Source organism: Taudactylus pleione, unplaced genomic scaffold (assembly GCF_031769625.1).
Source record: "Taudactylus pleione unplaced genomic scaffold, aTauple2 ptg000090l, whole genome shotgun sequence".
Lineage (NCBI taxonomy): Eukaryota > Metazoa > Chordata > Amphibia > Anura > Myobatrachidae > Taudactylus > Taudactylus pleione.
This window is the reverse complement of record NW_028284492.1, coordinates 1,086,234-1,102,371: the sequence shown is the minus strand read 5'-3', so window position 1 is coordinate 1,102,371 and position 16,138 is coordinate 1,086,234. Positions and strand designations below refer to the sequence as shown.

General features: G+C 40.3%; 1 protein-coding gene across 2 annotated transcripts in view; it reads left to right on the top strand.

The window, feature by feature from the left end:
* The window catches only part of TOX (thymocyte selection associated high mobility group box), a 321,921-nt gene extending 306,274 nt beyond the window's left edge, over nucleotides 1–15,647 (top strand). The window contains exons 8-9 of one of the 2 annotated variants that reach the window (XM_088469351.1): nucleotides 8,570–8,721; nucleotides 14,634–15,647. In XM_088469351.1, the coding sequence (XP_088325477.1) occupies nucleotides 8,570–8,721; nucleotides 14,634–14,670 (189 nt within the window). In that variant the 3' untranslated portion in view covers nucleotides 14,671–15,647. Of the gene's footprint in view, nucleotides 1–8,553; nucleotides 8,722–14,633 lie in introns of both variants that reach the window. The other variant, XM_088469352.1, reaches the window with a different exon arrangement.
* The last annotated feature ends 491 nt before the right edge of the window (nucleotides 15,648–16,138 follow it).

Below are 16,138 nucleotides of genomic sequence, written 5' to 3'. Positions count from 1 at the left end.
CTGAAGTCTGTAGACTATTTATGATGGGAGTTTGTGCAATGTTTAGCTGCTGGTTACATGTTTTAATTGTGGGCAGAGAAAATAAAGAAAGGAGAGAATACAAAGAAAGACTTTAACGTGCTTGTTTATTTAATTATTACCTGTTATTATATAGCGCGAGCATGGTATGCAGCATATTACAGATATTATTTGGCCATTCACATCAGTCTCTGTCCCAGTGGAGCTTAAAGTCTATGGACCTCATTCAGACCTGGTCGCAAGCGCTGTGCGCTCGCAACCGGGTCGATGTTTTGGTCCTGCGCACGCACAGCAGCCGCATTGCGCGTGCGCAAACCCCGGAGCGAGAGAGAAACTCTCTCGCTCCGGAGCTCACTACAAAAGGGCCGGCTGTCGAGGTTGATCGACAGCTCGGCCCATTTTGTAGGCGGGGCGGGGGGATGGCTACACAAATGGAGGCGTTCCTGACAGAACACTTGCCGTTTTGTGGGCGGCTGCACTGACATCAGCAGTGATGTCAGTGGGGAGCTTCCTGCTTGATCAGAGCAGGAAGCTCCCTGGGGCTTGCGGTTGCCGAGACCCAACCTTAGGCAACAGCAAGCCCCGATTGTCATGATGGTCTTGACCATCGCGACCATCACCCTGGTCGGTCGCTAATCTGTGGGTGGTAACAGCTTAGCTAGCGACCAGGAGGCCGCACTCAAAAAAAGAAGCGGCTGCCCTCATTCAGAGAGAGCGATTGCTTCTTGCGACCGCCTCTGAATGAGGGCCTATATTTCCTACCACATGTACACAAATATACAGTAGGGTGACTTTTTTGTCAGAATACAATTAATCTACAAATATATTTTTGGATTGTGGGAGGATACCAGAGTACCCTGTGGAAACCCGTACAAACATAGGTAGAACATACAAACTCCATACAGTTAGGGCCTTTGTGGAATTGAACCCAAGACCTCAGTTCTGTGAGGCAATAATGCTACCAATTATACCAACTGGGTTTTCCTTAGGTTCATTAAAATCATTGTAGCCCAACCCCGTGTTGTAACATGCCGCAAATTGTGGTTTTGAACAGCAGAGTGCAGTGCCACAATGGTGCATGGCCCTGCCCCCCATTGTAGAATGCTGTGAATTGCAGATTTGAACAGTGGGGGGATACAATGACATGTAGCCCTGCTCCCCCCTCCACCCCCACTGTAAAATGCTACAAATCATAGCTTTCAACAGTGGGTAGTGGGGCCACGACAAAGCGATTGCGGTACCAAATTTGCAAGTAAGTAAAACAACCATAGGAGAAATTAAATGTCTAGTCATTAAATAAATGAGGGGGGTGGTCTGCGCTTCACAATTGTGGTGTGGTGGTGGGGTTAGGGTGGGGGGACTGGGAGGGAGGTGGGATGAGGAAATGGTAGGTGCAGCAGTGTGAAAACAGGAGTACCTGTGCCTGTTGGTTAAAACGGAGGAATATGTGGTACACGTGCGCTCCTAAGGGTGTGTGTGTGGGAGAAAGGGAAGGTGAAAAAAGGGGGGGGGAGGGGGAAAAAAGAGAGGGGGAGTTGTGGGCTAGGAAGGGAGTGGAAATGTGGGGCTGTTGGGGAAATGGAAGTGTGGGTGTGTGGCTGTTGTATAGATAATGTTTGTGGGTGTACGTGGGTGAATACAAATGAGACAGACAATAAGTGTAGGATCCAACCTTTTATTGGGTAGGCACAATGCTTCCCTAGGTAGTTCCGTTATATGGTGTGGTGATTAGCAGATAAGTTTTGTGATCCTCGGTTGGGGAGTGGGTGTACACTTTCAAGGGGCTCCTTTCCATGCGGTCCTTACTCCTGCACGTTCCCCTGCTGGACCTATGGTCTACAGTCTTACTGAACCGGGATGTGGGGTGTGAATAAAGTCCAGTACTTAGTGCAGTAGTGGCGTCCCGCTCTGTCTCTGGGATCTTTGCACCTACCGCTAGGCGTGGATTGTTCTGTGGTTCTTTGCAGATTTGGCTCTGATCCCAGATGTTAGCCGGATGCTACGTGACACCTCCGCGAGCCCGCGGGGTGTCTGGCAGCCGCACGCCCGTTGACGTTCTTTGGTGGTGGGATGCGATGCGGAGAGCCGCGTGGTGGGGTTAATCCATGGTCCCGTGGAGTCAATGGGTGGTATTGGGCACAGTGATGAGGCTGGTGGGGGGACCCAGGGTCTGCCTTGCGGCGTGGTGCTCGATCCTCTGCAGCCTTTCTTTGTGGTGTGGTAATGTCTAGTCATGAGTCTATTGATGGGTAATAGTAGATGGTTCAAATATTTCCCATATGAAAATTTAGTGCTATAACAGTCTAGATTTTAAACAAAAATATTAATGCATGCAATGAATCCAATAAAAAAACATGTGGAACAAAATACAAGCTAAAGTGTTTTTATTAAAATATATTTCACAGTCAAGTAATCATTAATCAAATATCGCACATTGTTAACTGTAAGAGTATAGCATATGCTGTACCTAGCGTTTATTAAGCTTTTAGCGGTGTTGTTATCAGTAATGTATGCTCACAGAAAGTATGAACATTGCTGCCCTGTGACTCCAAAGGTCCACATGTTAGTAAGCTGGCGACTGTTACCCTTTCATAGTTAGTGTTTGTCGCTCAGTGTCGGAGCGCTGAGGTGCCAGTTGAATGAGTGATATTATGTAAGTCATTCAGTGCTTACACCCTGGAGCCCAAGCCAGCCACCTAGATTTGCCTAGCACTGTAGGCGAGCATTTAAAGATTTGGGCACAGTATGAGTGTATGGTGATATGGAGAAAGGCGTTCTAGCGGATAGGCTTAGTGCAGCAAGAATGTTATTTTAACAAAAGAAAATTTGGGAACGGGGATCTTTTTTGTCTGCTATATATTTTAGTAGGAGATCACTATAGAATATAACCACATGGACAAGAGGAATAACAGTCCTCACTATTAGCACTGCTCCATCTACAATAGGCACCAAACAGTGGCGTCACAAGGGGGGTGCGGGTAACACCCGGGTGTTACCCACCGAGGGGTTACACCAAATTGCTGACTCCTTTTCAGTGACAAGTTGCTGCACTGTTGCATTACGTGCAGCACTCAGCACCTGACACAGTGAGAGAGCGAGCACTGCACACAGGCTGGTTCCCAGGGAGTCTGCATCTCCAAACCCCTGGAGTGACTAAAACAGGGGGTCCAGACTGTGAGCCACGCCCCCTACCATAGAGGCCACACCCATTTTTTACTGGCTTTGCTGCGCGCACTACTGTCCTCTCCGGATACCGCACCAGGTGTCACTGGCACCAACAATAATACATCTTTGGTACAGTAGCTAAACTACACATCCCACTGTGCCAACACACTATAAGAGGATATACACATCTTATTTTTACTACAAACAAAAGTTACTGTAGTCAATGCCATATTGTTTATTTCTCTCTAGTCACTATATGTGCAGCTATTTTCAATCTTTGTCTCTCCTCAGCAATGTAAATTGGAGTAATTTATTTATCCTTAGGCTAGAAAAATGGACGCATAGTTCTGCCAGTTTCTCCCTCTGCCATGACCTTGACAAACCAATCTCCCCTGTTTGGGAAATACACTTGCACTAAATTTGCCTTATTTTTGACCTGAGGGCTTCTGCTTTTATTATATTTTTTTAAACAGTTTAACATTGAAATATGCAATAGTTAGGCTATGTGCATAATTGCTTTATAGAGGCTAACAAATGATCTTCTCCAGCAGAAGATCTTGTTTTTAAATGTAAGAGAACTGCAGAAAAATCAAATAATATGGAAGTATAGTCTGTCTCTCGTCTGTATCTCCTTTGTCGAGTTTATCTGTACTAGTTCTGTTTTTATATGCGATTTGTTCTTTTTATGGTTTAGAACTCTGACTGTCCGCTGCAGAGTTTAGTCTCACCTGAGGAATTGATGATGATGAAGTGTATGTGTATAGATATATAAAAGTAACATTATTCATGTACAGTAGAGTAGGGACATAATTATAGACTAAAAACCATCAAGCATTACAAGTCTAAAGCTGGCCACACATTTAAAGATTATCTGTCCAACCAGCCAACTAGTTGATTGGTTGGAATGAAAATCTGGTAATGTATGGGAGTAAATGATGATCAGCAATTTGCTCCTAAATGCCAGATAACAGATGAAAATGGTCATCAGACAAGTTTGTTAAATGTTTGATCAAAACAATTTGTTCAAACAACAGTTTTTAGTCCATTTTCCGGCGTTTGGGAGAAAATTGCTGATTGTCATTTGCTGTCATCCCTTACCAGATTTTCATTCCAACCAATCAACTAGTTGGATGGTTGGATGTAAGTTGGTCTAGTGTGTGGCCAGCTTAAGTCCAAGTTGTAAAAGATCTGAGACACATGGCACGTTTTGGTGAGTCAGGTAGGTTGGTAGGAGAATTTAGGAACCACTAGCAGTCTTCTGGAGTTAGATTGTGGGTGATGAGTGTTGTTCGATGGAGCAGTAAGAAATTTGTTCACGTAATTGGGTACATTTTCCAGGATGTTTTTGAAGGACAAACAGGCAAATTGAACTCTACATCTGGACTCTCATACAATCACCCTCAATCTTATAGCATATCACAGTAGTGTGCTTTATCATCTTCTAATTATGGTTCTGTAATATTCACCAAGGTAAACATCAAAGCTACAAATGGCCCTAAGCGTTCACTGATGTCAATTTTTCTAGTGTAAGGATAATGTTGATATTATTAAGAATCATCCTGAATACTCCTTTGTGACTGTGTAAACCACATGACATTGCTGATGTCCCTTTGATGTCATGACTAATTTAAAATATAAATGAAGTTATACCTAAATTATATTTCAGTTATGCAAATTTTCAGTTGTCTCTATAAGCCCTTAACCTGGGTGCATATTAATTTTCTCAGGGTAGCTTGAAGGACCAGGAAGTGGGTGTGTTCCTGGAAGTACACTAGGTGGACAACTCAATGCACTTGTGTCTTGCGTACATAAAGAAAAAGTTCAGATTTTCAGTGATTTCCAAACTTCTCTCATTTTGTATTCTCCAAGTTTATTCAGAATTTGGTATATTATGAACCTTGGTTCTTTAATCCACAGTAGCCAACTATATTCTGTGATTTTTAGAAATGCTTAACACTAAAAGGAATTGTTGTATTGCCTGGTATGGATCACAGCTTTTTTTTCCCATGCACTTATTTTATAAATGTTCACCTATACCTCTATGCTGACTCAGGCACTGGTTCAGCATTTAACTTTTAAGTTCAGGTCAGGTGATCAGTTCATATAAAGGCTTATGTAACATGAACTAATTAATGGATGTCAGGTTAACTACAAGTATGTTGGATAAACCAAACCAGACAAATGGCTCCTATATATTATGAGTCATGCTGGCATGTCTGGTGTGCAGGACCAGAGTGTTTGGATACAGTTTAAAGGACTCACTAATAAATCTAATTGCAGTGACTGCTAAAACATATAGAAAAATTCCAAAACCCAGATGGTACTTAGTTGTTGGGTTCTATAACCGTTGAACAAAGCTGTACACAGCACCTTCGCTACTGTACTTCCCATTTGTTTTTCTCTGTGTAGATTTAAGATTATTATTTTTTGTCCAATTATTTATGGGATTAAAGTAATTATTTCACAGTTGTCAGCTGTCCCATGTTATTTGGAACATGTTTTGGTTTCACCCTGTCCTGTACTATTTCAACAATGGACATCTATCTCTGACCAGCAAGTAACACAATATTAATTTCAAGTCTTGTTTTAAAATAGAATGGAAGAATGTTGTACGTGGTTTATTAATGCAGTAAACATTGGACTGTGTTGTATGATTTGTGATGGTTATATTTTTATTTTATTATTATTATTATTATTATTATTATTTCATTTTTAAGACACCACAGTGTTCCACAGAGATGGACATTGCAAAAAACAGGGCATAAATAAAACAGGGACATACAATGTGTAGAGATGGCTTGGCTCCTAAGGAGTTTACAGTCTACTAGCAAAGGCTCAGAGTTGAGACAATACGAGCAAGCGCGTTTCAAAGTGGAGATTAGGACAGCAGCGAGGGTGAACTAGCGGGAGTAATATAGGTAGGAAAAGGGCAGGTTCTAGTAAAGATGGGATATTTCAGACATTTACATATTTGAAGGCTGGGGGAGAATCTTATCAAGCATTGCAAAGGAATGCCTAGGTGGGTAGTGGCACAGGAAAGTCTTGTAAGCAGGAGTGAGCGTTATAGGCAGGGGCGTATCTATAATGGGTGCAGGATGTGCGGGGCACATGGGCCCCTTCGCCCAATGAGGCCCACACTGTGCACCCTGCACCCATTTATTCAATACTTTCCTCTCCAGAGGCCCGCATCGGCGGTAGCTGCGCTGTGCAAATTACAGGTAAAATGGCACTGCGGTCATTTTCCTAGCTTTTGAGCAGGCGCACTAGCGAAATCACTTGGAAAATGGCTGCTGTGCCATTTCCCCGGTGACCTGCGCATGCGCAGTAGGCTCTGATATAGCACTAGAGCTACTCTAGTGCCAGGAGTCTGCTGCGCTCAGTGCACTGCCGGTTGCGGGTAGAGAGGAGGGGGCCCTGGACGTAGATTGCTCACGGGCCCCTTCCTCTCTTAATATGTCCCTGTCTGTAGGTGAGGGTGAATTGCACTCTGGAGTATATCTGGAGTCAGTGTAGGGATTTGGAGAGTGTTGTGGCAGATATAAAGCAATGAGAGAAGAAAATCATTTTGTCAGGAACACCATACACATGTTATTTGTATGGTGTTCCTGATGAAATGATGTTTATCATGAAGCGTTGAAGCTGACACTGGTGTGTCTGCCTCGTTATTCTTTTGCATCAACAAGACTCTTTGGGCACGATTCAATTCAGCGCGATGTAAATCGCGCCGGGAGATAGCTCCCGGAGCTATTCAATTCATCGCGCTGTTAGGTCGGGGAAGGCTCGTTATCGCGCCTTAAACAGGGTGTTTAGGCACGATAACAGGCATTCCCCGACTTAACTTCCCGGCACTAGGCTGTTTTCCCGGCGCTAAGGGCAGAAAAAAGCCTCGCGCCGGGACTTTTGTCGGATTTCTTCTCATCCCCGGAGGGATGAGAGAAGAAATCATTAGTCGGACTTGTCAGCACAGTATATTGAATAGCTCCGGGAGCTCACTCCCGGAGCTATTTACATCATGCTGAATAGAATCGAGCCTTTGGAGTGCTATGACCCATGGAGTGCTAGCCTTTCTTTGTCTATAGAGGGGACAATGGGTCTTGTATATCATTTGCGGTTTGTATATTTTAAAGGTAAATTTGCTAGGTGATTACCTTTTAAATATTCCACAACACATATTATTGCCACATGCCAACATTGCATAAGGCAAGGGAAACATATTATGTTCTCAAACATATATTCCCAAATTAAGCCATTATTTTATTTTGTATCTATTTGCTGTTTTAGGTATACTGCACAATACAATGGTCTAGAGATTTTACTTATCTCTGCTTTTATGTATTAATTAACATTAGTTGACCAACAAGGGAATACAATAACCTCTGGATTTGATTATAATTGTGGGCTAAAAATATCGTTGTCAAAGTGTATTAGTTCTTGTCGAATCTATTTTATAGCAAAATAATAGAAGTGTGCCAAGATTATTATCGTTGACTATCATTGTTTGCTGATATTATCAATTCCTATTAAATTGATTAAGCAATAAGATACACTGGCAAAGTGTATCTGTTGAATTGTCGATACCCCCGACAAATACCCTAAAAGAGTTTCTTACTTTAACCAGGCAGCAATGGCCAATGGTGTTACTAGGCAGACTTTCCTTATCCATGTAATCTCTTTCTTCATGCAATTTTGTCCCGTGAAATAAACCTTTTAATGTTTCAATTGCTCCTAACTAATATAGTAATTAGGTAATTAATTTCAATAGCACAAATACGTATTTAAAAATTGTTATTTTGAAACTGCAGGCAAGCTATTTTTCTTGCCTCGGTACAGTGTTTGATTATTATTTGTTACTCGTTAATTTAAATCACTAGTATCGTACGTTGCTTCTCTTTATTTTTTGTTAGTTGAAAAAGAAGTTTACATATAAAGGAAGCAGATGGTCCCTTTGTGATTGAATGAAGAAAAAGGGTTTTCAGAACAATACATGAATAGGTGTAGTCTAATAAAACACTCAGCCACCTGCTGCCAGTGTCTTTCAAAAAGATTCTGTTGCATATTTAAAAAATTAACAAGCACTGTATCCTTGAGTTTAATAAAGAAAAACACAGATTCAGAGGAATATTTCTATATTTTCTTTGTTTTGAAAACCTTTTATTTCGCTTCTCTGGAAGCTAGTTTGCATTTTTTGTGACCTTTGCTTTGATAATAAGAGAAGTAATTACCGTGGATGCTAGATTTTGTTTCCAATATATTGATAATTCCGAAACTGCAATTACATTTCTTTTAGTTTAGCTTTTATTTTTATGCGTTGAATGTCTTGTTGGACTCTGTGTACTTCTTGTCTAGTGTGGATTGTAACAAACCAGATAGTTTGTTTCTTCCCCAGGGATTTACTCTCCAGTCAGAATATCAGAATCTTATCAACCCAACATCTACAGCTGCCCAGGTTGTTACTCAAGCAATGGAGTATGTCCGTTCAGGTTGCAGGAATCCTCCAGGACAGCCCATAGAATGGAACAATGACTACTGCAGTAATGGGTGAGTAGGCTACCAGCACACTCTAGTGTTCCATCCCTGGTATTAATATGTGAAAACATTCTCCTCATAGAAACTGCCTGAGGTCTGTAATTATTAAGTAAGATATCTGATAGAATAACAAAAAGGCATTTATGCATTTTTTTTTACCATTGGCTTTTGCATTCATATATAAAATGAACAGGTTGTTTCTGAGCAAAATACTAATAAGAACAATAAAATAACAAGTATAAGAGCAATGTCTTTGTCTCCTTGTTATAATAATAATAATTATCATCATAAGTATATTTACATTTATTAATTTTAGTAATAAATATATAACCTATTGAAAAAAGCACATTAGCATATAAAATATGCAGTACATTTAAACAGTGGTGACACAGTTTTGATCTTAATACATCTTTGAAGATTTTAATCTCATTCATCCTCTGTAATCAATTCATTCCTTTGTTTAATTATGGTTTCTACGGCATATAAAGACATTTGCATATATCTATCAAATCATGCCCATAAAGTGATATTTGCTTATCTTTACCCACAATTCCTAGATATATTAGTTTTTTCCTATTTCTCAATGGAAACTAGCGGGTTTTGAGTGTATAACTAACATCCTATTTGTCCAATAGAAAAATAGAATATAAAAAAACCTCACGGAGTCCATTGTTTGTTGCATGTGTGCGGAATCATGCAAGGCAAGTGCTATCAGCTATTATTGAACTATAAGGTTCTTGTTTCACGTACTCCTCAGGAGCGTTGCCCATTGTTGGCTCTACCATTGATGGTTGATGTTTTTTTTTTACCATTAGCAAAAAAAACATCAATGGTTTAGCCATTGATGGCTGAGTGCTGAACATCCGAAGACTTCAGACTCTGGGCCGCTGATGGCTTTCAACATTGGGGGGATGTCATCAATGGTGCGGCACTGGTTGCGCACCATTGATGTCACAAAACACTTGCTATCGCCCATTGACCATTGATGATTACAAAACAATTAATTGTCAATAGCCATCCCTACTCCTCAGCTGGTCGATTGTAGGCTGAGGATTCTGGGAGCCGAGTAGTGGCAATCCCTGGTCCTAAACCCAGTTATCAGAATAGTTATTCTCTAAAAATCAATGAAAAAATGTTTTTGTACATTTTTAGCTGTGAACCTATCACAGCTGTGTTACTTATCACTGCTATTATGTATTCAATTATATTAGGACTATTGTTGACATTGTGGGATAATATTATTGTTTCCTACAAAACTGATTATGCAATGTGATAAATTGGCAAAGTGTGTCTGCTGATTTTATTGTTGAAGCTATATTATAATGATACTGTAAAAGTACAGCATGACAATAATATTATATTTGATCATCATTGTGGGCTAATATTATTATTTCCTATTAAACTGACCATGCAATACGATACAATGGCAAGATGTATCTGTTGGATTGTTGTTGAAGGTTTCTTAACATGAAATAGTAAGTATACCACAATTTACCACTTTTAAAAATTAATGTATACTGCATATTCTTAATACTATTAGCCCACTATGATATAATATTTAAAAAATTATATTTTTGCACAAATCAGGGAAGTCCTGGTGAAGTGGATGAAACATTTCCCTATCCAAATCACACATTGGAAAGTATCGAGCCGTATACAGTTTCACCTCTAGTTTATGTAATATGAAATCTTCTATAATTTACAGTACAGTTCAAGAATGGCGCTCAAGTATATCTCAGCTCCCATATTACATACTGTACCTGGTTGTGCATACAGGTTGAGTCTTCCATATCCAAAATGCTTGGGACCAGGGGTATTTTGGATATCAAAATAGTCCGTATTTTGGAATAATTGCATATCATGATGAGATTTTTGGGGAATGGGACCCAAATCTGTACACAGAATGCATTTATGTTCTATATACACCTTATACACACAGCCTGAAGGTAATTTTTTTCAGAATATTTTCCATAATTTTTTGGCTCAATCAAAGTTCGTGTACATATATGAAATTCATTTATGTTTGATATACGCCTTATACACAAAGCCTGAAGGTAATATTATACAATATCTTTAATAATTTTGTGCCTTAAACAAAGTTTGTGTACGTTGAACCATCAAAAAGCAAAGGTCTCACTGTCTCAGTCATGATAAAAAAAATCTGTATTCGGAACATTGGATACAGGAGACTCAACCTATAGTAGTAAGCTGGCATGCCAAATATTGTCTTGTTCTTCTATCTCCTACTGCACATTCAGAATGCATTAAAATATTTATCAATAATTCCTATTACCACACATTAATTAGAATTTTTTTCTAAAAAAGTGTGGCTTTGAAGATGAGCTATAAAGTATGCAATAACCAGGCGTCATGAGGGGGATGCGGGGGGTGCAAAGCCGCACCCGGGTGTCACCCCCTGACACCAAAATGCAGGCTGCAGTGAAGCACCCAGCTCCTGTCATAGAAGAGGAGCCGACAGTGCTGACATCCCATTCTCCAGGGGCAGCCCAGTATCTCCGGCGATGCTGGGCTTCCCCCGGGGTAAAGTCACAGGGGTCCCCAGTGGAACCACACCCCATTATTTAGGCCATGTCCCTATTTCAGGAGTGGGCACACCTCTGGCATGCAGGGATAGTTAGACACCGGGTGTCACCAGATGGTCACGGGTGACGCCACTGGCAATAACTATAGTTTTATATATATATATATATATATATAACTCTTTAAAACAGAGTTACATAGCTAGTTTCCCCCACATGAATACTTCAATACCAAGCTCCTAGATGCTCCACTCTAAGCATCTTCAGAAAAAACAGTCTACACGTTGACTATATTACTGCCATCTAGAGTGTGTTTTTCAAAATGCTTGGAGTGCCAGACCTAGAGCATATAATTATGCTCTAATTGATTATAGTTGTTTCTGGTCAGACTTAGTTACAGATCTCTATACAATACTAGCTTGTGACACCTTATCACAAGTTGTTTTTTTCTATAGTATATCACGTAAAGCCACACAAATGTTCAGCAGGAAGGATAGGAAAATGAGTACATATCTGTATTTTAAATATATACTGTAGGACTCTATTTACTACAATCCGCATTATGAATGTTGGGCCCCACCCCCTGCGATGGCGACCCCATCCCCGCGACTTCCCCTTGATCCCCCGTCACTTAATTGCACTTTCCTGCAGTGATCGGGGCTCCGGTGATGTCCTCCATGGCTCCAGTCAGCTGACATCCCATCCTGCACTGGGACCCGGTCACCTGATGACTGGGTCCCAGTGCATGATGGGAGACCAGCTGACTGGAGGGAGGACATCACAGGAGCCCCGATCTCCAGTCCCTGGACTCAGGTAAGGTTTTTTTCCACTATATATTTTTTTTTTAGCAGTGATCAGCGTGTGGTTTAGACCACACAGCTGATCGCTGGGGCCGTGGCTACACGGGAGACCCTGGATAACACCACCTCCATGTGGCGTTATTATCACAGGGCTTCCCCCAGTATTTTTTTCACAAATTATTTTTAGTAACTACCAGGCAGATCGCATTTCCCATTACAATGATGGGAAATGCGATCTGATTACTAAAAATAAGTGATAATTAGGGCTTGGAGTAGAATTTTACAAATTTTACTCCAATTGCCCTTTAGTAACTTTAGGTGAAACTAAAATAATGTGAAAAGGGTGTGAAAACACCCTTTTTTCACTTTATTTTAACAAAAATAATGATAATAAATAGAGCCCATAAACACAGAATCTAAATATAAAGTCAATCTCTTACGCAGTATATCTTATCAGCTAACCTTATCCTATGCATATGCTTTTATCAAGCATAATCAACCTTTTTTTTTTATAAAGAGTTTGTGTTTTTTTGTAAACTATAATGACAATACAAAGCAAATAAGACATACAGTTAGATAACAAAACTCGCAGTGGAATAAAATTATATAACCAAATAGCCAGCATAAAATGTATTGAGACATGCAGACATCTAATAAGTGAAGTGAGGTGAGTTTTAGCTGAATTTGGAAATTGTTCAGTAGCCACCTATTGAGTAAAGCCAGAGGATATGCATAAAATTTGCAAGTCAACCAAATGACAGTTATATTTTTGTAATAACATGAAAAATGAAGAAGAAAGAAAAGGGTTGTGAGGTGGAGAGGAAAATAATAAATATCTCTAAATAAGGGAAGTGTACAGGGGGAGGGACAGTAAGGAAAAAAGAAGGGGGGACAGCCAGTACAAGGTAAAGTGGAGTTACTTGGTGTTAGAAATCTATTGATAGAGATAAAATCTAAACAGTGCCCTAAAGTCTAAATAGTACCTACAGCATGGGTCTTCAACTCGTGGCACCATTTCCAGTGGCCCACCAATGGTTTGTGCAGTGCGGACCGCAGTGAGTGCGGTCCACACTACACATAAAGAAACACACCGCCGCAGGCGGTGGTGTGTTTTGGCAGCCAATGAGAGTCAGACAGACTCTCATTGGCTGCTGCGCCCACTGCAGGAGCCGGGCTGGAGCTCACTCATGAGCTCCGCCTTCCGGCTCCTACAGTTGGTGATGAGAGAGCAGTCATGAATGTCTCTCCTATAGTGCAGAGCGGGCCAGGAGGATGCCGGACGGAGAAGTGGACAGCGGCAGGAGTGGGGATTCAGGTAAGTGGGGTTTTTTTTGTGTCTGTCCTATATATGTAAGGGGCACTGCATAGGGGTGGTGGCACTGCATAGGGGGGACTATTGCTGGGGGCACTGCATGGGGGAATACTACTGGGGGCACTGTATAATGGGCACTACATAGGGGGACTACTGGGGGCACTGCATAGGAGGGACCATTACTGGGGCCACTGCATAGGGGGGACTACTACTGGGGGAATTATATAAGGGGCACTGCGTAGGTGGGACTACTACTGGGGGCACTGCATAATGGGGACCACTACTGGGGCCACTGCATAGGTGGGAACCACTACTGTGGGCACTGTATAGGGGGGACCACTACTTGGGGCTTTATATAAGAGACACTGCATAGGAGGGACTACTACTGGGGGAACTGCATAGGGGGGACTACTACTGGGGGCACTATATAAGTGGCAGTACTGGGGGCACTGCATGGAGGGACTACTACTGGGGGAACTTCATAATGGGGACCACTAGTGGGGCCACTGCATAGGAGGGACCACTACTGGGGGCACTGTATAAGGGGTACTACTGGGGCACTGCAGAGGGGGGCAGTTATGGGACATAATTGTTTGAGGATGGGGGCAACTATTTGACATAATTAATGGAGGAGGAGGGACAGTTATGGGGCATAATTATAATTGTGGGAGGAGGGGGCCAATCTGGGACCTAATTAAAATTGTAGGAGGGAGTAGTTATGGGACATAATTGTGTGAAGAGGGGGCAGAGTCTAAATACCACAGTATATCTTAGTGGCCCTCAGTCATCGTTGATTTTTTTAATGTGGCCCACACTGTCTTAAAGGTTGAAGACCCCTGACCTAGAGGAATGAGTTATTATGACAGAGACACCAGGGGTACCAAATTATGTGAAAAGAATGTACTATGTTGTCGAGAATACTAGAAATATACCCCATGGACAATACAAACTATATTTTGTTAATGACTGCCAACAATGCTGGGGGCAAGTTTTTTCTCCAAACTTTAGCCAGTTGTACTTTGGCTGTGTTGCATAAGTGCCAAATAAGCTTATCCAATGATCTATTGATGTTGGGGATAGGTTTATAAAGCAAAATCACTAGGGGTGAGGAGGAAGTTGAAAAGAATTAACTTGTGTAACATCATCCCAAGTAAACTTTAAATATTTCAGTGATTTTTAACTGTATCTTCCATGTTAACCCATCAGTCTAAGATTGCCAGTCTACTAAAGTCCAACCTTTAGTAATCATATTTTTTTTTTCCTTTCCCACAGAAACATGCAGAGGGACAAAGCACTGTACCTAACCTGAAAATATCACCCAAGCAGAGAAATTTCTTTCAGATGAGGAATGCAGGGACAACTTTTGTCAAGGATCGCATTTCGCGGCCATGGCACTTCTGCGGTTCATTATAAAATACAAGTTGCTAAGCACTTAGGACATTTGCATTTGTGGTTTATCCACTCTGGGAATCATAGTCTTGCTTCAATTCCTTCAAACTTCTCTAAGTAACATCTTTCCCTTTTCTTTACTGAACGAAGATTACTAAAGAAAATTGGACCATTCTTATTTTAGGTTTTGCTGTGAAGTGATGCACTAGGAAAGCTGCCTTAGCAACTGTAGTCATCTCAGATAAAACAAGTTTCCATTGGTTTTCATAAAGGTTGTTTATATAAATCTACTAAAGACTTTCTCAACGGCTTGACGTAGCACTCATAACAAGGATGTAAATAGCATGAGTGTCCATTCTCCTAGAGTATAAAATGTGGATGTTGTTGTAACTAAATTACGATTTGAAACTGGTACATTCCAGGTGGTAAATTTTGGAAAATTATTATAATTGGCAAACATTCATATTTTTTGCTTTTTTTTAATGCCTAATATGTCTATATTTTCAAAAATATTTTTGGAGAAAATCACCCTCCAAAAAAAAATATGTGAAAAATCGGCTAATTATAAAGTGGGCCATACAGAAAGCAAACACGTTTATTTTGTACTGCATTAAAATGGCTTTTTGTATCACTTCTTGTGTAATTGTTAGTAAATGTCATTATGTCCCTATATGTATAAAAACTGCCAAATGCTTACATGTTATTTTACTAGATGCAGAAACAGATTGGAAACAGCTAAATTATAACCTTGATATCTGGCTATGTGTTATTGTTTCTCCATAATGTGTCTGTATTTAATCTTTTTATTTTATTTTTTTTATTTTCATTGTTTTTTTTAATTATATGGAGCCTGTTGCGCCTATTTATGAAATAATAAATCTACGTGTTTGTAAGTAATTTTCTTAGCTTTTTAAACATGTTTCTTTGATGTTTTAACATTTTTGCTGGAAAAAAAACTATATTGTATCACAATTCATGTGAATACATGTCCTTTCTACTGTGACATCAAATAAAACCAAACTTGCGTTTTTGAACTACAAAAAATAAAAGTGATCATCAACTTTATTTTTTATTCATATTTGCTCACCTATTAAGTCAAGTCAGATGAGAAAAACATTACACTACAACAATGTAGCAACTGTTTATTTTTATACCGTATAGTAAAATGATATAAGCCCCAAGAGTAAACAACAGTGAAAAGATATGATTCTGCCTCTTAGTTTTCAATCAGGTTTTGGCTGTGAAACTTGGCAAGTGGTAGTGATAAATTGTTCTTATAAGCTCCTATGATCACACGTCAAATCTAGTGAAAAAAACCATGATGCAGGAAAAATGTCCTACTTGTGTTGTATTTAACATGAATATGAAAGGTCTTTTGACAAATGGGA